The 24,942-nt window shown below is 36.8% G+C and overlaps 1 protein-coding gene across 1 annotated transcript in view; it reads right to left on the minus strand.

Annotated features, from left to right (window-relative positions):
• Positions 1 to 1,252: 1,252 nt before the first annotated feature.
• Positions 1,253 to 24,942, minus strand: part of LOC116862923 (rho GTPase-activating protein 18-like) — a gene marked incomplete at its 3' end in the record, with an annotated part of 29,304 nt that continues 5,614 nt past the window's right edge. The window contains exons 3-7 of the mRNA XM_032850374.1: positions 22,350 to 22,413; positions 17,636 to 17,814; positions 7,967 to 8,132; positions 5,732 to 5,823; positions 1,253 to 1,377 (exon numbers count right to left, since the gene is read on the minus strand). Coding sequence (XP_032706265.1) covers positions 1,253 to 1,377; positions 5,732 to 5,823; positions 7,967 to 8,132; positions 17,636 to 17,814; positions 22,350 to 22,413 — 626 coding nt within the window. The remainder of the gene's footprint in view (positions 1,378 to 5,731; positions 5,824 to 7,966; positions 8,133 to 17,635; positions 17,815 to 22,349; positions 22,414 to 24,942) is intronic.

Below are 24,942 nucleotides of genomic sequence, written 5' to 3' on the forward strand. Positions count from 1 at the left end.
CCGAACCCAGGGGACACAAGCTGAATGAACTGTGTGAGCAGTCGCTCCATGCAGCGAGAGCCTAGTAGGCGGGAACGAGCATTCCACAATGAGGAAACTCATCAAAATAAGCAGGTGCTGTAAACCGTGCGAGGTCTCAATAGGAATTCCAATCCTGGCAGCCCCAGGGCCACAGTCAGAAGCCCGGAGCGTGTTCACCCACCAACAGTCTGTTCTCTCTGATCCAGCTCTAAAAATGTCATACAGAATAGGTCTTAAGGAAATGAACAGAAAAAAATCTCTTTGCTCCATCCTATCTTCGAGTGGATTTGCAAATTCAAGAAGACAATAGGTTGGACGAGGGCAATCATTTGCGCCACCTCAGTTGAGTTTAGAGGGTCAGAAGCTGAATTTAGAGGCTCCGGAGGCTGTAAATGGCAGCAAACCAAAGCCTTCTCCTAGATACGTTCTCCAGATAGAGCTACAGTTCCAAGCGTGAGGCCCCTGTAAAATGCAAATCCCCCGGGACGCTTATGTATTATGCATCCTCTGTAGGGTAATTCTACCTTTGCCATGCATTTACTGGATGCTTTATTCCCCAGAGCAGGAGCTGGGCGCCAGGGAGAAAGGAGGAAGATACCAGCATCCCAAGACAGTGGGAACAAAATGCCAGCTTGCCAGAAAAGGCGGCAGCGGGAGAGAGAACAGGAAGTCTGGGCATCACCTTGCCTCTTTCACAAGCCAGACTCGGGCTACCCTGCCGTGGGTGTGACAGGGAACTGTGAAAGTCAGGAAAGGAACTGAGGCAAAGTCTCATTTCCTCAGTTCCCATAGACTGGTGTATGGAGACGACAGTCACATCCTCCTCTTCTGCTCACCTGGTAGAGTTTCTCGTCCATTTTTTAAAAAAATTCAATTGCTGTTAATCACACTGACTAAATCTATCACCAGTCCCCTATCAATATTTTGACTCATCGTGTTCTCTTTTCACCAGAAGGATGGAACTACTCTTGGCTTTTGCTTGTTGACTTTTGTTCCTGTTTTACCTCTGCACAGCAGAGAGATTAAAATCATTTGCTTCTCCATCATAATAGCATTAAAGCTAATACGGTGATTTTGAAGAAAAATGAAAACTTACAACCATCAGCAAAGACTCCAAAAAAACTAAATATAAACTGAAGGTTCAGAGGTTTTATCTTTGTATTGTATCTACTTGACTAACAGTGGGGGAAGAAGGGGGTGGGGAAGAGAAGTTAGCTTTTAAAATGCAAACGCGTAATTGAACAATAAAGGGTGACAGGAGTAGAACCAAGAGATTACCTTGATTCTACCAGCGGCTCCAGGTATTCTCAAGAGGCCTTCGGTTTCCAAACCTCCCTCTTCAATTCGGGAAATCAGCTGTGTATAAACAGAAGAACATTCTGACTTGGGGATTCCTAACAGGTACAATTCCAAGTTGAACATCTGCTTCACATAGAGATGAATGATTACAATGATGGGTAAGCGGGCTTTCATGAAGTTTTGAATGCTACTGCACTAGCACTATCCTTTCAACCAGAAAGTCTCAAAACTTTACTTCTAATTGAGAAGAAGCGGGGTCTTATTCTCCTTTGTTACAGAAGTGTAATCATTTCACACAACAGCTGCTGTACTCCAGCAGACTGAGGTTGTTTAAGCAGTGAAGTTGTTCACTGCTTAAAAGCAACTAAGACCATCCGTGTCTTCTGCTTTTCCAGAAACAGACATTCTGCAATCAAATAAATCTTATGAAATTCCATTATTTGCACATTTACATCTCATTTTTTAGTTTGTTTGAAAGACTGGTTTATGGTACGAAGGAGAAAAAAAAAAAAAACCTGTTTGTAAATATTCATTTTTAAGCTTTGCAGCTTTTAGTGGTAAACCAAGACAAAAAATAGTTCTTGTTGAGGGCTTCTAAATCATTTCTGATACCCAATGAATATACACAGATCTATCTCTAGAACTCCACTAAAATAACAAAGATTTTTTTTTAATAATGCAGAAACCCACAAAAATAGGCAAATGAAGAAATTATAATGACATACTGTCAGAAGCTAGGAAGATGATTAAAAAAAAAAAGTGGTTAGTTTCTTGGCAGAGTGATCTTCCAATTGAAATATGTATTCCCTGGGAAATGCACACAGGCTTTATAGGGGGTACTCTGCTATTTTAAGGAAATCAATTTCTTTGTCCTCAGGCTAAATATAAGGCAATTACTAGCATCACATAGGTTTTCCTTCCTACGACCCAACCCCTTTCACCATAGCCTTCTACTTTATAAAAGACAGACCTACTCTTCACTCATCCCCAAACTTACTATAATCTCTCTGCACACCCTAAGACATAAAATCTTCCAGAGTGCCAAAGGATATAAAATTTTATTTATTTATTTTTTCAGGGAAACCTCCTTTAATGATTTACCAAGGCTCTATAAACTACATAAAGCTGTTTCTTCCATGCTTATAAAAGTGTCTATTAGGAGCAAAGCAAAGTATCATAAAATGAGGTCTTTTGACCTTTGTCTAGATGTTCTGAAATCAGATATATTGTAGCGTGTAGACACTGGAAGAGAGGCAATTTTTCTTTAATGACCTCATCTCTCCTATCCCCGGATTAAGGCCAAAGAATGCACAGATCTTCAGGGAGTCAGGTAAGAATAAAGCGAAGAGTAGTCTCAAAATTCTCCCGAGGATTTATTATTAGATAAAGTAAGAACCATCTCTGACCAAAGTAGTGCATGATTTTTAAAAATTCAACTGGAATGTTTTCCAAGACTACATTTTTCAAGGTACACTAGATAATGAACCCACAGCTAAAAACCTTACAAAAGTTATTTTAGATTAGATGGGCATTACTCAATAAAGGATTTAAAACTAAATAAAGAATACCATGCAAAATTTATTCAATGTTAGCAATTTTCATTTTTATTTCATCTTATAAAATGTTTAAAACGTTCTATCAGCAAAAAATAAAATTCTTTGCTGGCTGCTAGAGCAAATTAGTTTTTCACAATAGTACATGCCTTTCATTTTCATCAAATACACAGGATAAATGGAGATTTCTAAACAACTGAATGAGAGTAAGATCTGAGTCTTTATATTGAAGTTCTTTTTATTCCTCTCGAATGTGGAATACTAGCATCCAATAGAGAAATGTATATATAATGCCTGAAAGAATGTCATGTGATTTTTCATATTTCTCACTTTAAAAATAGTATTTTTGGCCACCACATTGTATTTCATTATTAAAATATAAATAAGAAATACTTTATAGCTCTTTTATTTTCAAGACTTAAAAATGGAAAATAACTATATTGTTCTATATATTTTAATCATGCTCCTTTTTAGTAATTTATCTTACAAGAGACATTGCATAATGTATCAGTAATGTTCACAGCATCTCCTAAGAGGGATTATATGCTTATATGAATTTATGAACTGAAAATGAAGTCAGAAGTTTTTGACACAAAGTATCTTTGATTTGGCTGATTAGTCTGACAGTGAGAATAGAATTTGCTAATTTGTCAGAAATTTTCTATAGATAGAAATTAAAAGTACTTTATTTTCCTGACGTTTTCTAAGAATATGGTTTAAACAATGTGCCTCTGAGCAAAAACAAAACAAACAAGAAAACAACAGATACAATTCACACATCTGAGATAAGCTTTGTTAAAGCCCTTTTTTTGGGTATAATTCTTAATAAATGAGAAAGTATAATCCTCTAAAAACTGATGATAAACCTTTTTGCAAACGAGCAATTTCCAGTTCTTTGTTTTGTACAAAACTAAGAAATACCTAACTGAGGTGACAGTTGCTCATCGAAAAAGTATTTTTCAATGCTAGATCATTATTATTTTTTGCTTATAATTCAGAGGGGATGCATATAGATGAGTGTTATCTGATAGTAAACTCTTTATACCCTCTTTTATTTTTGTGTGAACAAGAGTCTTTAAGGCTGTTACCAAACAACTTCAAACTAGTTGGAAGCCCAAGTCTTCTGAATATTGAAGAGACCAGAAAGGTAAAATAACTACATAAATAAAACAATTTCAAGAGAAAATGACACAGGACTGCGTGCAGCCCTCAGCCTGACCAGGAGACATCTCTGAATTTTTGTGATGGTGAATTTGATAAAGTCAAGCATGACACATCGTTGGTTTTTGGTCAAACGCCAGTCTAGATGTTGCTGTGAAGGTATTTTTTTTTTTTTAGATGTAATTAACATTTAAATCAGTACATTTTGAGTAAAGCAAATTACTCCACATGACGTGGGCGGGTTTCATCCAGTGGGTTGGCGGTCTCAGCAGCAAAGACTGAGGTTTCCCAAAAAAAGTGGCAATTCTGCTTCAAGACTGCAACACAAAAAACCCACAGGAGTTTCCAACCTACAGATTTTTGGACTCAATACTGCAATATCAACTCTTGCCCAAGTTTCCAGCCTCTGGACTGCTCTATTTCAGACCTGCCAGCCCCCACAATCACATAAGCCAATTCTTTAGAATGAATCTCTTTCTATGAACATGTGTGAGCGTGTATGTGCGCGCGCACACACACACACACCCTTACTGTTTCTTTGGAGAATCCTTACCCACTTGGAAAAGATGCTGGTGAGATCCTTGCCTTGCACAGTCATCTGTGGTGGTGTACATTTTACTTAATTTAAGTAAATTACGTTTACATTTTACTTAATTTACTTAAATTAATATGAATATCTGACCCACATTTGTCAGCACTTCCCAGCTCATCACAGGCACGGCTGACAACTATCCATACAGACACAAGTTCTATAGGCAGTGGCCGGCAAAAGCTGGTGAGAAGAACAAACTCAGCAGAACTAAGTTCATCAGGAGAAACAATGAGATACATGTTTGGAAGCAATGGTGATCATGAGAAATAACAGGACCCCAGGTTAATAGGTAAGACAGCTGAGCGCTGGTTTGGAATAGTGGAAGAATCAGTCCCAAGGAGCTTGGGCTTTGTATTGAATGAGTTTGTTGAGCCGGTTGATGGGAAAGTTCCCACTGCCACTCTTACTATCCCCAGAGCTTCCAGAAAATGTGATGTGCTGGGGATGCTACAAAAAAAAATCTATAGCTCGGGGAGTTCATAACTGATCTGCCTACCTTCCTCACTGCGCATTCCTGGCTTTCGTCATGTATAATCTGTGTTTCTGAACAAGGATGGCTCAGAGATTAGACTGAAATTTTTATATTGCCGTAGATAATCCCCTTATGAATAACTGAGTGTTGATGACACCAGCGACTTGATAGTTTAGCAATCACTTTCTTTTTCTACTTTATGGTTTCTTTGCCTACTTTGGAAGTAGGCATTGGTAAATTAAATTGGACATCCTCACTGTAAATAGGAAAGCTTGGGAAACACACACAGGCATGAAATATTCATGAGGATTCAATTCCCTAGAAATTTATAAGCAGTTCCCGCTCCGGTGTATTATAGAACTGAAATCTCAATTATACAAAGCTAGCTAATATAAGACAGGAAAATGATGCCAGGTAATCACAGTTATAGTAATAACACAGAAAACATCACCATAAAATAAAAATTATGAGCCCTTGAAACAAATTTGTTTCCTGAATAGAAAATCAAAGTACAAAATAAAAGAGCACATCAATTGGAAAACTATATTATAATATTATGAATGCCAAAAAAGAAAAAAACTTCTATTAGTTCAAGTATGTTCTCTCTGTGCTGACCGATTTAGGCCTACTTACTTTTTGAAATATCAAGGGTATTCGAGTTCCTGGTACTTTCCTCTGATCTTGTTCTAACAACACTGTCAACGGAATACAAAAAAGGCCGGAATCTGCAACAAAACATAAAACTTCTTAACTTCCATCCATCTATAAAATATTAATGCAAAAGTATTAAGGCATCAGATTTCTGATACTGTCATTCAAACAAATAACTATTTATTGAGCACCTACTAAGTGAATGACACTGTCTAGCCATTAGGTCCATACACCGCCATAGGAAAATCTTGACCCTGTCTTATATAGCAATCTAGCAAGGAAAGACAGCTAAGTAATTGATTAGAGAAGTTATACTGTCATATAAGAGAAATAATACCATGGGAGTATGTGAAATATACAAATAACTTGCTAAAGGTAACAAATTAAAAGTTTTGGCTAAAGCAAATATTACTTACTCATCTCTTTTATACGTAACTGACATTAAACATTCTACAATACAGCAAAACAGATATGTTTGCTCTTCGAGAAATCAGTCAACCTCATGATCTTGTTTTACAAGAGTTTGTCTTTAGAAACTACAGACAACTTGGTAGTTCTTAAATTGTGATTTGTAGTTTCATATATTTGGGAATAACTCCAGAAGAACTGAAAGGTAATAAATTAAAATTTTTCTAAATTAAAATCATATGCCTTCAGTCTGGTGTGAGCATAGCTTCTGCTTAGTACCTCCTACCCCACCCCCATCACTGAATGAACAATTAGCACAGAAGTGTAACACACGTCATCAGGGGAGATGTAAATCATTTGTGAATAGGAAACAGGGCTTTATATTGTGGAATGAGGACCTTGAAAACTGACACTCAATAGAGATGCCATTCAAGAGAATACCAGTAACCTAATAATCTGTAGCTTAAGAATTGTCCTAAAAATGTAATCTTCAAAAATGTCAAGAGTCTAGTTTATGAGATGAATATATTAGAGGAGCTACAAAAATATTTAAGAAATTGAAAGAAAATCTATTCTGTTAATAGTTATACTCTAAATGAGAATGGCTTAATACTTCTCTCTCTGCTAGGAAGCAATTCTAAAACACAAAAAGCCTCTCTAAGCCATTTTAAAAGTCCTAAGCACTGAGTCACAGCTATTTAAATTATATTTCTATTTTATATTTGGAAAAGACTTTGTGACAAGCTTCTGAAAAAACATCTAAAGTCTTTCATTATCCATAATGGCCTTGCGGAAAATCGGAAGCACCATTTAACTCAGAAATTCACCATCCCATGCCTTAAGCTATAATACTCAAGAGGAGCTGAGCACAGAATGAGGTCTTCTGGCGCCCAGCATGGGAGAGAGGACCTTGAGGGAAGGTATACGTCAGTCCTACAGAGATTTTGCCTCTATAACTTAAATCAGGTGAATATGTGTCTTTATTAATGTTACCATAGCAACTCAGTAATCCTCATTCTTGGTATCTCTTTAGGAGAGAACTTAAAAGTTAAATAAGAGGCCAGAGATTCCTAAAGCGTTAAACTTTGTTAAATTAATAGATAATTATCTGGATTTCTAGACCAATAAAATCTTGGATAAAAAATAAGAGGTGTCTGTTTTCTGTAAGATTATAAAAAATAAAGTCGTTTATGTAATGGGTATAGCAAGTTGTTAACAAAAGAAAAACTACATATATCCACGAGGAGTACAATTTGGTGGTATTATGTACCACAATGGCATTATTTTCTTAATAGACTGAAGAAGGTTTTTGAAAAATAGTTATAAGTAGAATGTAAATGAGCAAAGGGACAGGCTACTAACTACTCTATGTACTTCCCATCAAATAAATAAGCAAAAGCAATGAACTAGGATCAACTATCTTAAAGTCATTTTTCAAGATCTGATTTTGGAAATAAAGAAGTTTACGTACCAAAAGTATCTTTTACATGTAGTTTTCAAAGGAGAGTGCATTTGAGTTAAGATTCCTCAATACAAAAAATAATAAGAAGAAGAATCTTTAATTCAGAATTTCCTTCCAAGGTAATTAAATATTTTATTATCTCTTTATTTTTTATAGTTTAAGAGAACAGTGCATGTTTATCAAGTTACAAAATTTTTGAAGGCAATGTTTTAAATTCTGAATTTTAGAAGTATTCAAGTGTTGGTTTATTTTGTAGGTGTTCCCCCCCGCCAAGAATACTGCTCAGAAGCCAAGTTCATCTTTGCTTCTTTTGAAGTAAATCCAATGGTTTTTCATTTCAAAATTACCTTTTGTTTTGATTTTCACAGCTTTTTGTTGCTTCAATTCAATACCCAAAACATCATAGAGGGCAGTCAGCTCAATGAGGGCTAAACGGCAAACTTTCTTCATGTCCTGGGGTGCTAGGTCACCAATCCTGGTGATGCCTGTTTTGTCTTTTGGGCATCTGAAATTCTAAAATAAGTACCATTAATAGAGTAAGGGTTTCTAGGGTCTAACCCCATTTTTAGTGAAAGAAAACAAAACCGTTACTATAGAAAGAAGCTATATTCAGAGTAGTGACTATGAAAGCCATGGCAAAATCACTCCAGTCCAAATGAGGAGCCATCTTGTCATGATGACGATCCTTAAGGCTGAGGGGAGTCAGCACATGAAGTCCAGCAGACAAAGGGACCAGCTGTGGACCAGGCGTGCTAATCCCAGTGGCTGAGAGCACAACAGAGACGGTAAAACTGAAGGAGAAAAAGAACTCTAATTACTGACCTTTGACAATAAAGGGAGATTAGGAGTCAAGAGAAACCATGAGGAGGAAGAGGAAGAGGAATAGTAGCCATGAGTGAGTACTTAGAATGTGCAAGGTACACTTTACCTATGCTACTGTCACAAATATGTATAATATGATATGAAATATTGAATATTTATAATATCATATATATTATAACGTTATGCTAAAACCCCAGAAGGTCTGTACAGCATTGGGGCGGCAGGGAGAATGGAAGGAACAGTAACAGCATGGACTTTAAAGCCAGAACGCCTACCAGTCATCTCGCTACCAACCAGCTACTAACAATCTGGTAATTGATTAACTACTCATTCTACAAAATGGCAGAAGGGGAGGGGTGAGGAAGAAGGAGCCAGGCATAACCAGAGGGGAGAAGAATGAGGGCAGAACAGATGGTGGGGAGCAGGGAGAAGGTGGGGAAGAAGGCCACCTAATTCAGAGGGCTGCTGTGGGGTTTAATGCCTGGCACTTCCCCAGTACCTTTATAGGGTTGCTATTATTATTACTTTCACTGCTAAATAAAGAGATTTAGAGATACTGCTGCCACCGGCAAGTAAAGTGGTATTTTGTTGTTTTCTGCCAATATTTGCCAATATTTCTGCCAATTTATTGTTTTCACCAATATTATCTACTACCTACTCAGCCACTTTTAATATTAAATACATTAAATATAAAGAAACAAACCACAAAGTAAAAACATGAATTTCTCTAAGACACTAAATACAAATTACAGTCCCACTGTATTTACTGGTGACTAAAATTGTGATCATTCTCTAATGGTTTGATCAAAAAAGGGTTTTAAAGGCTATATCTTTTGGGTTTACCCTTGACTTCCTCATTTAATGGTCAAGGATGTTTAACTGGTTCCCTTTTACTCCCTTTACTTTGCTCATTTTTTCACCATATGATTAACACTTCCTGGTCTAAAATCTAGTACAAAGGATATGTCTTCAAGCAGCTTTTCTCAAAGTCAGATCCAGGGAACCAAGAAGTTACATAATACCCTTTCAAGGAGCCTATGAGGTCAAAACTATTAATAATTAATCCTAAGACATTATTTGCCTTTTTCACTCCCATTCTCTCATGATTGCACACTGGAGTTTTCCAAAGGTAGAAGATAGGGGCTTTTCCAACAGATTGAATACAGACGTAGATGTGAGAATCCAACTGACTTCTACTAAAGTGAGATGCTAGGAATGTTGAAATGTAAAAACCATGGCACATTAATAATTTGTTTTAGAAAATAGGGCTATTTTTCATTAAAAAATGTTATTTATGCTAACTGTAATACCATACTTGAAGTGGATTAATAATTTTTTAATTTCTCAATTTCAATTTCCAATATGGTAAATACCCATAGGTATAACTGATGTAAACAAAACCTCTACTCCCACTATCTCTGTTGTTTACTTATCACGAGAAATAATTCCTTAGTCTACATATTCATGTTCCATAGTTCAAGAACACAGGCCAGTGACAAACTTCCATGGAACTCAATCCAAAGAAATTCTTCACATTCCAAAATCACAGAAAGCAGTCTTCTTCATCTCCTCAAAATCGTTCATGAAATCTAATTTCTATAGAACTATGAGTATGCTTTCTTTCTTGGTTCAGCTACAAAACACTTCCACAGAGCTGGAAGACCAGGGAGACAACAGAGGCCCCAACAGCAGGAAATCAGATTCTTGGCCAGAATGCTGCGTATCCAGGGTTTTGTCAAAGTGCTGGAAGCCGTGGTAGTTACTGCCCTCAATACCAACATCCTTCCTGACTGGTGAAACAAAAGCTTTGTGAAGTCCTCCATGCTTTTTAAGAAGCTAACAGGGTTTTGAGACCAAATTGTTTAAGTATCATTGTTTTAGAGCATTTCCTAAAGCCTACAACTTTTGGTAACTGAGCAGCTAAATCCTTTCCAGCAAACTCCACTCAAAGAGAGAACCTCTTTACATAGCTCTTTACAGAAACTTCTTCTATAGAATCTGCTATAGCTTCAAAAAGAGTTTACTATAGGAGAAAATAGGTCTTTCTTAACTTTTTGCAATACGTTTTTTTTCCTGATGAGAATATGAAATAAAACAGCAATAAACATCATTAAACATCCATTCTAAGTGAATTTCCGGTGTGTTAATGGGGCAGCGCATGGGGTTGAGAACACGGAGCCAGAGCGCAGGTGGTCCATCCTGTCTCCATCACTTATGAGCTATGTGGCCTTTGGCAAATTACATTACCCCTGTGCCGCCTCAGCCACTTTACCTGTAAAATGGGAATAACAACAGAACCCATTCAGAAAGGGTTAAGTGTTACTACTACCTTTCTTTCACAGAGCTTTTCAATAATTTCAAGACCTCATGCCTTTCCTCTTCTCCTAAATATTACTATAAGGTAAGGAAAAAAACAGCAAGGCTAATAATACTCTTATTTGATAAATGGTCTTTTGTCATATCCTGCAAAAGTCCCCACAGATGAGAATTATTATAGCACATTCTCAGTGGGGAACTGAGACTTACTAATAGACTAAATATGGCCACACAGCCAGTGACAAAATAAGGATGCAAATTCAGATATTCTAGATGCTAAATTCAGCAATAACCATTCAGCTCTGCTCCATTTTCTCTATCCACCACAGCACGCAGAAATCTGGATTGGTCAGTAGTGATAGAGGAACAGGAGCCCCTCAAAGAGAAGAGCCAGGTCTTAATCATTTCCGTAGCCCTCCTGGACCACAGGCCTGGTGCACCGCAGGTGTTCTGTCCCAGGCTACTCAGTGAGCAAAGACACACACCCTACAGGGAGGAAAGCACAGAATCAAGCTCAGTGAGGTATGGAGCCACTGGCTAGATGGTTCCCCACTGAGCCTCACGTTCAAAATCACACAAGACTTTTCACATTTTCTTCAGGTCTGCCCCCCCCCCCCCCCCCCCAGTTTTCCCCATTGCATTTTTTTTTAAATGCTGAACCAATCTTATTTACCAACCTTTTTTTTTTTTTTAAGTTCTAAATGTTTCATTAAAATCGGTTGCTATTGATCTCATAAGCCAAACATATGTAATATAATTATTTAAAGCATTAGCCAAGGTAAATGTTTAGAGAAACGTAAAATATTATTAGTTCAAACATTTGATTTCCCTAGCCATCTATGTCATGAGCTTTATTTATTTATTTATTTAACATTGTGCTTTAATGAAAGGAGTTAGTTCTTTATCCCAATGTTTAATTCATAGCAGCAGCTTTTAAATATTTATGAAGTTTCCTGTCATTTTTGTTTAGTTAATAGACTGGATGGTTCAGTTCATTGGCTAAGAGAAGGCAATGCAATTTCAGCAAAAGAAAGGCTCTTTGCCTTTTGAAAAATGTGCTTCAAGAACGAAGTGAAATAAAATTTTTCAGAAATTATAAGGTCATCAGTTCCCATGTGTTACCATAAATTAATCAGGTAGCTCTCTCAGACTGCACCCCTCTTTTGCGGATCTCACAATACAAAGGGCCCCTTAGGTACTTCATCAGTAGTGACGGACCCTGATGGACTTGACTTTAATATGTTAAATCACTTCTAGGCTCAACTTGGAAAGCAAGAGAATCTATTCTCACCTGATCAATTTCCACAGATGACTTTTTTTTTTCTGATCTGCTAGAAAATGCATTTCTTACCTAAGATTTTTCTACGTGTAAAACGTGATTTTTTGACAGTATTTCATTCATTGTTATTTACAGAGGATGAATACTTTTCTAGACAAATGAACTTTTGAATTTACCTTTTTATATTTCTTGCATTTTTTTTTTTTAAATGGAGAGCAAAGAGCCATAGTTTAATCTTTTCTTGACAACTCAGGACCATAGCCTAAACATCTATTTTGGTATTGTGTACAACTCTGTGTTTGCTATCGATTTTCAGTGTCTTCATTCAATCCTGAAACAACACCTCTTCCACTGTCCTTCAGCTTCCTCCAGAGGTGTTCTGTTCTCCAGCAAACTGCCAACATGGGTCCACATGCCTAGTTTTTGGCCTTTAGTATCCATGAAACGGTGTTACCAGAAAACCAAAGTCATTACAGAACAAGAATTTATTTGAATTAAACATAATTCAGTAAGAATCCAAAAGATACTAAATGAAGACTTAAGAATTAAATATAGGTGTGCATCTAGGATATAGACTTAACCAGTTATAATTTTAAAACTATGATCTTAAAAATTTCTGCATTAAACCCTTAATGTTCAGTCTCCAAAGCAGGATGAAAGAGTATTATTAAATTTCTCTTGTATATGATGGACCCAACAATGCAGAATCTTATTTATATAATATCTCAAGCTATCCTGAGCAAGTTGTCAGCAGCACCAATACAGAGTCACTAAACTCACACCTAAATTAAATGCATTTATACCTTCAGGGCACATTAAGTGGAGTCAACATGGTCTTCCAGAAAAAACTCCAGATCCAAAAGCTGAGTCACCTGAGTCATCTAAGCCAAGCCTTAGCATCCCATATAGAGTCTAACCTATTTCCCTGTATGAGAAATAGGAATTGAAATATCTACCTCATAGAGATCATTTGATAAATAAATACAGAGCATATTTTTTGAGATACAGTGGGTACATAAAACACAGTAAGTAGTGGCTACGTTTTCAAACTGAAGCCCATTAAAGTTATGAAACCTGAGCTCCACATTTAAGAGAAATTTGAATCTACAATGAGAGATCATAAAGAATTAACAAAGACTACCCGATGCTGTAAGAAAAAAGGAAATGAATGAAAAAATGAAGTCAACAGAGAATAATGTATTTCATAAAGATTATTGCTTATTTACAGAAGCAGGGGAGCATAGAGTAGAAATGGAATTTAAGGTTTATCTGCTTAGACACCTGCCTCAGAGCGATGAATATAAATATTCATTCCATCAACCATGCTGAGGACTTGTGAAAAGCTTAGACGCCCATGCCTTCCAGAAGACATATGGATAAATGGTTGTATAGATGAACAGATGCATATATGCAGAAATAAATACAAGAATACATTGATAATAATTATCGAAAGCATGGCATCCTAACAGCTTAAAATATTATAATATATATTGTATCTGATGTAAATTCACAGCCAGGGAAAACCTAATAATAAACTTAGATACTGAACTAGACCCCAAAAGATGGGGTAAGATTCCTTGGTAAACAGAGAACAACAGAGAGGTAAAAATGGTAAGGTCATTTCAAGCTTGTGGTACAACATGAATAAAGTCTAGAAGAGAGGTCAGCATAAATGTTAAGCAGAGAATGAAATAAGAGAGTAAGTCTTAAGTCTCTGAAATAGATATGAACTTATACTTCATTCCACTTTTGAATTAACAACTTAAAAGTCAACAAAGTCTTCATTTTTTTTTTTTTTTTTTTAATTAGACTCTCCTGTCCTTCCCTTACAACCCCTTCCATCTGTTGAGATACAGACTGTCACTATTCTGAGAGTCTGGGATTGTAGGTCATCTCTTCAAGTCAAATGGTACGTATTCCTTTACTTTTCCCATTAGGTATATAAATACATTCCTAATAATATATGGTAAAACTTGGAAACAACCTAGATGTCTACCATTAGAGAAATGGTTTAATAAATTTTGATGCATCTTCACAATGGAGTATGACGTATCTATAAAAAAGAATGAGAAATATTTCTATATATTACTATGGAGTGATCTCCAGAATATACTAAGTCAAAAAGTAAAATTCTAGGTTGAGAAAAGTGTGTATAGTGGGCTACCATTTATCTAAGAATGGAAGGATAAACCATAAGATTCAAATGAAAAGGAGTTTACCTAGAAGGTAAATTTACCTGTGAGGGGAGGGAGAGAACAGACAGTGAGTGCTCAAAGACAGAAGCCAGACTTTTAATACATCTTGGTTTTAAATCTGACTTCTGAACCACAAAAATATTTTACATGTTTACAAACAAAATTGAATTTCAAAAAAGCAATACCTAAAAATTGAAAATAAAATGAAACCATTAAGCCAACCCAGTATTCAGTTGGTAGCTTAACCATATGGAGAAGAACTATCCTATGCAAGCTCAAGCACAGTAATTTTATTCTTACAGTCCTTTTGGGATATATCTCAAAGACACAAACAACTGATGAAAAGAAAAACAAGTTTAAGCTGTTTTTCTAGTAAGGATACTGTTGATAGCAGGGGTAGTATTGTTATTCGGAGAATACTGGGCATTAACTGAGGATATAACACACAAGTTAATTATATGTGTTCTAATTATATCACCTGGGGTATCCAGAGAATGACTATTCTCAGCATGGAAGAAAGAACATACAGATGTACTTCTTGCCTCGGGAAAGGCTTTCAGCAATGACCAACCCATGGAAAAGGAACAGTCCTAGATTCCTGATCATAGTTACAAAAGTATGCTTTTACTAAATGGAACCACGGTCTCTTGGAGAGACAGATGATTCTAGATCTAGAGCAGAAATTGTAGCAGATACACATGGGAAATTGTGTCTAGGGTCACATCAAATAGGGCTACATCTATGAGCTAAATTCTATTTTTGCAAGAAAATTAAAATACAACACTAACTGTTCACTAGTGAAAGACGCTAAGGAACCAAAACAATTAACACTGAAAAATAAACACAGTTTTGAGAAACTTTTTCTTAAAAGAAGTATTCAAGTTAATAAATGAATAAAAGAAGAAATGAAAACATCATCTTGTCAACATTAATAAATGAATGGATCAAGCATTAATTAGCAGTGGCTGCTAATTTCACAAAAAAAGATGATCAGATATTCTGTGTCTCTTGATATATGATCACATATGAAGTAATCCTGATTAAAAAGAAAGAAAGAAAACACACTGAACCTCATAAATCTATAGTCAAACAATGTAAAAGAAACAGAAGAACATGAGGAATTATAGGGGAAGATTCTCTACAACTCAATAATCAGGTTTCTTCAACAAATAAATTTTGAGGGACAAAGAGGGAGAATAACGGTGAGAGAGAGGGAAGGAGGGAGAGATTGAAAGTCTCAAAAGACATATCAACCAACTGCAATGCATAAACCTTATTTGGATCTGGATTCAACCAAATCTGAAAAAAATGAAATTTGTGATACAATTTGAAATTTAAACACTGACTGGATACTGAAAGTTAAGATTTGTTAGCATTTTTTAGGTACAGTAAGGGGAATCTGGGCATATTTTTAAAAACCCCTCTTTCAGAACTACATACTGAAGTATTTATAGATGACAATATATAATTCAGAGATGTGTTTCAAAATAACACAGAATGGAGCACTGTTTGGGGGTACGGAGAGGTGAGGACTAGCCATGGATTAATGAATGTTGGGGCAAGTGGGAAAGTCCTGGAAAGTTCATTACATAATTTTGTTTTGTTTTTGCAGGGTGTGAATTTCTACAAAATAAATAAATACATGGAATTTTTTAGAAGACTTTATTTATTTGACAGAGATACAAGGAGAGAAGGAATATAAGCAGGGAGAGTAGACTCCCACTGAGCAGGGAGCCCAATGTGGGGCTCCATCACAGAACCCTGGGATCATGACCTGAGTCGAAGGCAGAAGCCCAACAACTGAGCCACCCCAAGCGCCCCTAAATACATGTATTTTTTAAAAATGTAAGACACGTTTTGTAGTAACAAGAACACTCAGTACACGGAGCTTGGTTTCTAAATACTATCTGCTACTAAAAGAAACCAGGGCTCCTTGAAGAAATGGATTCCCTCAAGTCAGAGAGAAGAAAAGTACAAAGTGAGCCTGGGAACATCTTATACAAGAAAGCAAAGAAGTAAAAGAATGAAGGCATGTTAAAATGGTATAGGAACCAGCCTGAAGGGCTCCCACGGGTTAAATTTAGACAAATTTTAAAGAAAAACAATAATGATTTATAAAACACTGAAAAAGGTAGCCCTCCGTCCACAGTGATATTCAAAAACAAAAAGAGAAAAGGAAGGGCAATTAACGATTACAGAAAATTGCCAACCATTCAAAACAGAAGGAATAAGAAAATTAGTCACCATTTCTCAAACATGAGTTTAATTACTATTTCAGGCAAGGATCACAAATGTATACTGACACTAGTGAGCAATGGGTTGTTACTGACGATTAGAATATCCGCCCAGTCCTACGGATCACAAATCAGTATTAACTGCACAGAGGGAAAGTTATCTTTGTAACAGGGATATCTGGTGAACATCTCCCTAACCAAGAGGTCAAATTTCCATCACCAATAAAGGGACCGTGTGACTGCATGACCCTCTTCTGATGATGCAGTCAGACATCAACCTTATCTATGCAGTAGTTTGGCCAAAAATGTGTAGCTTGAATCCAGTCATGAGGAACAAAGTCAGAAATTTGATCTCCACCCTTCAAAATATTAAAGAAAAAGCAGGGGATGTGATCTAAATTCAAGGAAACCAGAAAGATACGAACTCAAATGCAACATCAGACCCCTATTTGAATTCCAGATGGGGTTGGAGAAGATGGAAGCTATACACGACAATATTGTGGCAATTGGGAACATTTTAATAGACCATATGTAAAATATAATTATTGTTTTGGTGTTCAATTTCTTAAGTATTATAGCAATGTTCGTATGTCTTTGCTAAGCTTAAAAAAAGAAAAAATAGAAAAAGTTGGGAGGGCGTGCCTGGCTGGCTCAGTGGGTAGACCATGGGACTCCAGCAGGTCATGAGTTCAAACACCACATTGGGCATAAGGCTTACTTTAAAAAAAAAAAAAGTGAGTGGTGCCTGGGTGACTCAGTTGGTTGAGCACCCAACTTTTGGTTTCAGCTGTCATGATTTCAGGACTGGGAATTGGAGCCCCACCCGCGGCTCTGAGCTCAGCAGGGAATCTGCTTGAGTTTCTCTCTCCTCCCTCTCCCTCTGCCTTCCCTCCCACACTCTAATAAATCAATCAGTCTTTTTAAAAAAGTGAGTACGTAGCTGTTAAATCAATCAGTCTTTTTAAAAAAGTGAGTACATAGCTGATAACACAACATATAAACAGATAGATGCAGAAGGAGAAAAGCAAAGGTTGTAAAGTGTTCATTGTTAAATGGGTCTACATGACCCCTGCAGGGGTGTCTGCTGTACTCTTCTTCCAGCTTCTCTGTGGATCTGAAATTTCCAAAATAAAAAGCTGATGAGTGAAATCTGAATAGTGTACTACGTACAGATAACGGAGCATCACAGTCTTTGCTCTTCTGGGCCTTCTCCTTGGAGCTCTCTTTCTGATTGACGGCTTGCTCTGCAAACGATACATCCAGGTTGATATTGGTTTCAGAGGCAGGTGCCTCTTCAGGAACCAGGGGAATCAGCTCTTTTTCACCCACAACTAGGCTAGATGCCTGGTCTGGGAAAACAAAAAACAAAAAACAAAAACAAAAAGGTTCAATTAATATATTTTCTTTATTTCTTTTTTTACTTCTTTACTTCTTTAAATCAACTACATAAAAACCTTTGGGGAAAATATTATTTACTATGGTCAATAATTAATGGTTATTTTAAAGGCAAACATTTACTCCAAGAATCCTAGCAATGGTGGATGGAGGGTTTCGAAGGGAAGGTGGAGACCAGAAGCCATAGTTCAATTGTGGAATCTGTGAGGTCACAGTGCTTAGACTGGGTCGAAGTCCAACATGGGTAGATGATCTCAAACTCTGAATGAGAAGCCTCACAAGAATTTTGTAGACTTAATTGTTGTTTTATTTTACAATGGGAGATTAAAAGCAAAAGCAAAAAAAAAAAAAAAAAAGGTGGGAGGAGGGGAGTTCAAAGAAGTTAGTTTTACTCTCTCTTAGAACTAGTGATACACCATTTCATTTTCTCACAGGGAAATACATTACTGGAATAGACTTCTTCCACACCTGGTGTTTCTTTTCTGGAATGTAATTTACATCTCAGAGAAAGAATTCCAAAATAAGAGTTAGTGCCAAACACTTGCCACAGAGGGAGTCAGGTCTGGAAGTACCTGGTACAGGAACCAATAGGTTTTGTACCCAATTATATCAAAGACTATTGAGGTTCTCACAACTATAAACCTAGTCAAATAAATTCTGGATATTTACATCAACATTTCAAGGGTATATAATAAGTTCAACATTTTTTGTCTGTTGTTAATCTTCTAGGAAAGAATTAACACTGGAAATCCTTGTTGCCCAAAACATTAGCTTTAGAACTTTGGAGAAAATAGTTCTAATGGACACAATTTGTTAATAAGTTTTTGGTTTAAACATAACTCACATTAGAAAAACCCTGGAACGAATGACAGGATTACAGGTTTTTGTTTTTGTTTTTTTTTCTCATTGCAGACTTTTAATTCATGGTGAGCAGCTCTGAATTACAAAATAAACTTACATAGTGCACTTACACACTTCTACACTAACACAGCAAGGTGCTAGAAGGTAAAGTTAATTTAAAAATTCAATAAAGGCATGCCGTGTGTGTGTGTGTGTGTGTGTGTGTGTGTGTGTTATTAACACTGCTTCCTTCAGAAAAATCTGTTTATAGTCATTTAAATTTGAAAAATATGTTTCTGTTTCACCCAGTAGAAAATTAGGAATAAACATAACTCTAGCCTCATTAATTCTGTTTGATAAGCAGGGCAGGCTTATGGGCATGTGACTTGTGCAGTCTCAGGCCTCAACCCTCCTGGGTTTAACACTCTGCTGTTGCCACCTTGGAATCTGAGCAAGAAGTCCCACATTTTCAGTTTGCACTGGGCCCTGCAGACTACCTCAGTGGCCTGGTAGCATCTCCCAGTTAAGAGTAAGTAAACACAAACCAATGTCAATTCCAAAAATAAGAATAAATGTGATGCTCCTTGATGGTAGTTACCAACTGCTGCCATCTTTGGCACATTTGTATATTATTTATGTTGCTATTCCAATAGCCTGTGACATTTCTTTTAATTAGAATAACTAAACCGTTTTACAATTAATTTTTAAAGTATTAACTTAAATGTCAAAGCACAATTTTAGTTTTCCTTCTCCACCGGCTTCCACTGCTGTATGTTTTACTGTGAATATGTATGTTGGTTTCCTAGGAAACCAGTCTGAGAGGGGAAAAAAATGATTAGCCATTTTCTTAAATTAGAAGCTACCTTTCCAGAAGTAGTGTGTTTATGGACAAGAATTTTAAAACTACTCTTTTTTCTCCCTCAATACTGCCATATCACCACTGCTCCACATAGAAAATATCCTGTGTGGGTTGCTGGAGGGGAGGGGTAAAGGGGTGGGTCACTGGGTGATGAACATTGGGGATGGTATGTGCTGTAATGAGGACTGGATGTCATAGAAGACTGATGAATCACAGACCTGTAACCCTGTTAAAAAAAAAAAAGAAAAGAAATGCCTTGTGCTAATTTCAAAGCTGAGTAGAGAAATTATAATTAAGGTAAAATATATTTACAATATATGAATTTCCTCCCAACTGTGGCAAAAATTTAAAACAAAAATCAAAAAACCTAGAGTATAAAAGCCTGAGTTCAAATGGTAGATCAAGTAAAGGTAGACAGTAGGAAAAATAGTTTGTTTGTAGGCACTGCTGCAAGAAACAGATGGTGAATTGACTAATAAAAATATTTATGAATCAATGATCTACTCTCATAGAGAAAAGTTAACAGAGAATTCTGACATAAACCTTTCGACTCTTAAAGTCCTAAAGTGTAAATAGTATAATTTCTTTATTCTCCTTTGGTTTTGAAGTGAACAATAGCCCTGGGTTAGAAATATTTTACACAACTCCTTAGAGTTTTTCAACTGTTCAAAATATTCCAAAGTGCCTTTATTTTTATTTTTTTTTTTAGTGCCTTTATTTTTAAAAAGAATTAACCCTCTTTCACTGAAATCAAGAGAAAATAAGTAAATATACATACTAAGATGAAAATTTGAAAAATTATTTGGGCATTATTAATGTTTCTAAGTGTATGTATAAAAACGGTGGGCCATTTGCATAGAGTTTTATAATTTAAAGAAAAGAATAGTACATAGCCAATTAATTAATTTGAAATGGGACAACCCTTACAACATTAAGACTTCTGTGACTTTTTCATTTAGAATCAATCTCTTTCATTGAACATATATAAAAACCCAAGTGTAGGAAAACATTTAAAATGGACAAGGTCACCCACACCTTCCGATTTCAAACACGAAGAGCTCCACTTTTGAGCTCCAGACAATGTGTTTCCATGCCCTTCGTTCTGAACCTTTCACTGTGTACATGGCACTGGCTATTTTGCTGACCATGGAAAGACTATGGCCTACAACAGGTGAAGTGGTAAAACCTCAGTGACTCAGATCTCTTATGACTCTGATCAGAGACTTATGCCTCATAGCACTCTGGCTAAAGCAGATGTAAATCAAGCAAGTTTGTCGTGTTCTCCTCAGTGGCTGCAAGCGACACTTCAAAGTACTCCTATAATGAACTTGTCTTCCAGAATTTTGGGGTATAGAGCCTATATCCCCACCTTGCCCAAAAGAGGGAAACATCAAAAAAGGACAATGCTTTCCCCAGTATTCATTTACCAATTGCCAGGCACTCTTCCCCAAAGCATACTGCCATTGGCACACAAAGGTCGTGCATCTCTCTCGATTACCTAGCTTCCAGCAGGCCAGCACTGACCCTTCTAGCTGGCTTGCCACTTCAGTGTTTGCTGGCTCACAGACTTGGAGAAACACCCAGCAATTTCATTCTGATAGAAATGTAATATATACGTATATATAATATTATATCTATAATACATATTATAGATATATAAATTTACATGTGTATATATATAATACATACAACTAAAGAAACCTCCACATAATAGCAAGTGCTTTTAAAGACAGAAACACATAGCCATGTCTGTGTCCATACACATAAACGCACACAATTATTTACTTATTTCTAAAGGCAAGGGTACAGGAGAGAAGTTCTGAGAAAAGCATGGTAGGAAAAATAGAGATACTGATATTACAAGACTCCAAGACATCCCATGTAATCTTGGACTAACCCGATTGTGAGGAGAAGGCAGGAAACACTTCCCAGTCCTCCATGGTCTGCCTGACACTCCTCCCCTACTACCTCTAATCCCAATACAACACTATGAATGGTGTGGGCACTCCAGGTGCCAGGTCTGAAGATCATAAACAAAACAAAAGGACAAGTCCCCGAGCCAGCATCTGGCAATCACAGACCTCCTCTGTTAACAGTTTTTAAATAACACAGTATACAGATTATATTTTTAAGCTTCATTTGGAATAGTTTTTTCTTTTTGCAAATAAGGGAGAAAGCTACAAATTGTTTCTTAAGTGCTAATGAAGTCTTAATACTTGTTTTCACCCATGCCATGAATTTCTAATTCGTTTCAGAAATAACAGGTATGATAAAAGAAAAAGTATGATAAGAATGATAAGGAATTGCTCCCAAAATTATTTTTTAAGTTTTTATAAACTTTCTAAAAAGGAATCCACTTATGAATTAAGAACTTATCGATTTCAGAATGAAACTCCAAATTCTTTGGCTCCACTCCGTAGCTGTATGGCCTTGGGAAGTGCACTTAATATCTCTAAACCTCCATATCCTCATCTGTAAAATGGGTTCAGAACAGTATCTACTATGTGGAGTTCTTGAGTAAATTAAGTTAGGTAAAATAAACATCTTCACAAAGTACCTGGCACATGGTAAACAGTTGGGAAAACTGATTATGCATAGAGATGTTTATACAGAGATTCACAAACATTTAAAAAAAAATTCAAAGGCCCACTATATTTCCAGCCTTATGTAATTATCTATTAGCATTTTAATAAAATTTGCTTCCTAGAATCCAAGGTGAATGTTTTAAAAGGTTGTATCTGCTTGTTATGCTAATAAACAGGAAAATATAAGAGAACAGGTCCAACATACCATCTTTTCCTTGATATTTATTTTCATTTGTTCTGACTGACTGTGAGTCGATGCCATCTGGAACCTAAAGATAGAAAGTGGGCCAGTGAGTCATCTCCAACTCACAACCAGAGAAATGGTATTGTACATAATTCCATTACCAACCTTCAGAGTATAAGAGAAACACTCAGAATTGTAACCACCACAGGGAAAAAAAAGAAAAAAAAAGTACTGTATTTATAATCAACAAGCAATCATCCAACAAATATTAGGTTGCCCCCAATTTGTAAAGACACAATACTAATCCCTGTAAGGAACATGAAAAACACTAAGAGTCTTTGCCATGGGTGTGTCTGAGTGGCTCAGTGGGTTAACTGGCTGACTCTTGATTTCAGCTCACGTCATATCTCAGGGTCCTGGGGTCAAGCCCAACCTCAGGCTGTCAGGCTCTGTGCTCATTGGGGATTCTCACTCTCCCTCCGCCCCTCTCCCCACACTCTAATAAATAAGTCTTTAAAAAAAAAAAATGTCCTTGCCATCAAGCACACCACTATTTAGTTGAGTGGTAACGACAAACTTAAAAAAACTGGTAATATCTAGTAACAGAGTAGATAAAGAAACTGTGGTCTATCCATACAATGAAATACTATTCAGCAATAAAAAGAACTGAAGTACATACAAACTGTAATGTGGATGAACCTTGAAAACACTAGACTAAGTAAAAGGAACCAATCACAAGACAGGATTCCTCATCTACAGAATGCCCAGGATAAGCTACTGAGATAGAGATACAAAGTAGACTAGTGGTTGCTTAGGGGTGAGGAGGGGAATACAGGAATGACTGCTAATGGGTTTCTTTGGGGAAAAATGAAAAAGTGCTAAAACTGACTGAGGTGATGGTTATAAATCTGTGAATACACTAAAAATCGCTGAACAATAGATTTTAAATGGGTGAATTAGATGGTATTTGGATTATAGTTTGATAATGCTGTTATAAAACAAAATTACAAGTTGACATGTAGGAAATAAAATCAAAATTCTTCAAATTAAAAAAAAAAAAAAAGCCAGTAATAAATGTGAGCTAAATTAAAACTAAATTACCAAGCAGGTAATATGAGCTCAGATAGTCAAAGAAACTCTTTTTAGAAGGGGTTGGGGCAGTGACACCTGAAAATAAAATTGTAGACCTCCAAGGGTTTATAGACACAGGAGCACATGGCTGGCTCCCCTCACCAGGAAGTGCGGCCAGGTAATACTTCCTCCTTCCAAATAAGTCTTCAGAAGGACTTCAGGAATCAGGAAGGGCAGTCTAGTTCAATCATACACAGAGGTGAGTTTGAAAGAATTATTTTTTAAATAATCACTCTATTGGATTTTCATCTCTAGTCAAATGAAGTGTTTGAAAGGATGACAAAAGCCTTCATTTCACATCATGCCGTTGACCAGGAAGGACTCTCCCCTTCACCGGCAGCCTACGAAGAGTCTAGAAAAGCATGAGCCCACTGGTACAGCTTGTAGAGGACAGTGTATAGTGACTACTCAATCACAAAACTGGCATGAGGGTCGTGATACTACTTCAGCTCCCCTCAAGACAGAGCAAATACCATCCTCCTCTCTCTGCCCACAAGCCTGCGGAAGGCCAGCCCTCCACAGCACAATGAACACAGTGAGCAGAGCTAATCTTCCATACGAACACGTATTTTGGAGCATGTGGTCAGAACTGTTTTCCTTAGCAAGTGAAGATACCAGTGCCGACGGTATTCATTTCTGTATAATATTTCCTCACGTCAGCAAGGACTTCGTGAGGAAGCATTTTAAAATGGAAGAGCCAAATTTGTACTTCTTTGAGAACAGAAGAACTGCAAGTGAAGATGTTTGGCCCCTGTTTCCTTGAGGAATGGGAGACGTATTTCTAATGGGTGGCAGTGTTCTGATTAAAGGCATGCAGTGTACGCAAATTAACGTGATTTTAATTTACTTGTGCCGTTTCTCTCTTAATGGTGCCATCAGATGATACAATCCGCCCATTACCTAGGAATCAAACCATGTGGCTTAGATATTACCGAGAATTTGCTGAAAACTGCTGCTTCTAGCCGTGAGTAGCAACATCCTCTTGGAGACTGGCAGGAATCCCACAGCAGACATTTTACTTAGACTCAGTTCTCTCCTCCTCCCCCTCTTTACTTCCTCTTAACTCCCTTAGGGAGGGTTCTTTAATTGGTAAGGAAATGTCATAATACTGTATTTCCTTACCATTCATTTTCCTACATCTGGAAACCTAGTCCAGTCCTTCAACCCCAGTGACTGTCCCAAATAACCACTGGGTGGTATGCAAGTGTTTAACTGCCTCACAGCAGCGAGAGACCTGCCTCGAGCAATCCAGTGACCCCAAAACTCCTATCAAATAGACTGGAGTTGATCCAAAATTGCCCATGCAAACAGAGTAGCAATCTGAAGCCATTAAGGATTTCTCCGAAGAATAAAATGTTTACAGAAAGAAAACCTCTACATGGCAAAAAGATACTTTAAATACAAGGTATTTTTTTTTTTAAGAATCATATGATTTTTGGTACCCTTCATTTGTAGTATAAATAGGATATCCTGTCCAGATAAC

This window comes from Lontra canadensis, unplaced genomic scaffold, assembly GCF_010015895.1.
Source record: "Lontra canadensis isolate GAN:19392208 unplaced genomic scaffold, GSC_riverotter_1.0 scaffold387, whole genome shotgun sequence".
Lineage (NCBI taxonomy): Eukaryota > Metazoa > Chordata > Mammalia > Carnivora > Mustelidae > Lontra > Lontra canadensis.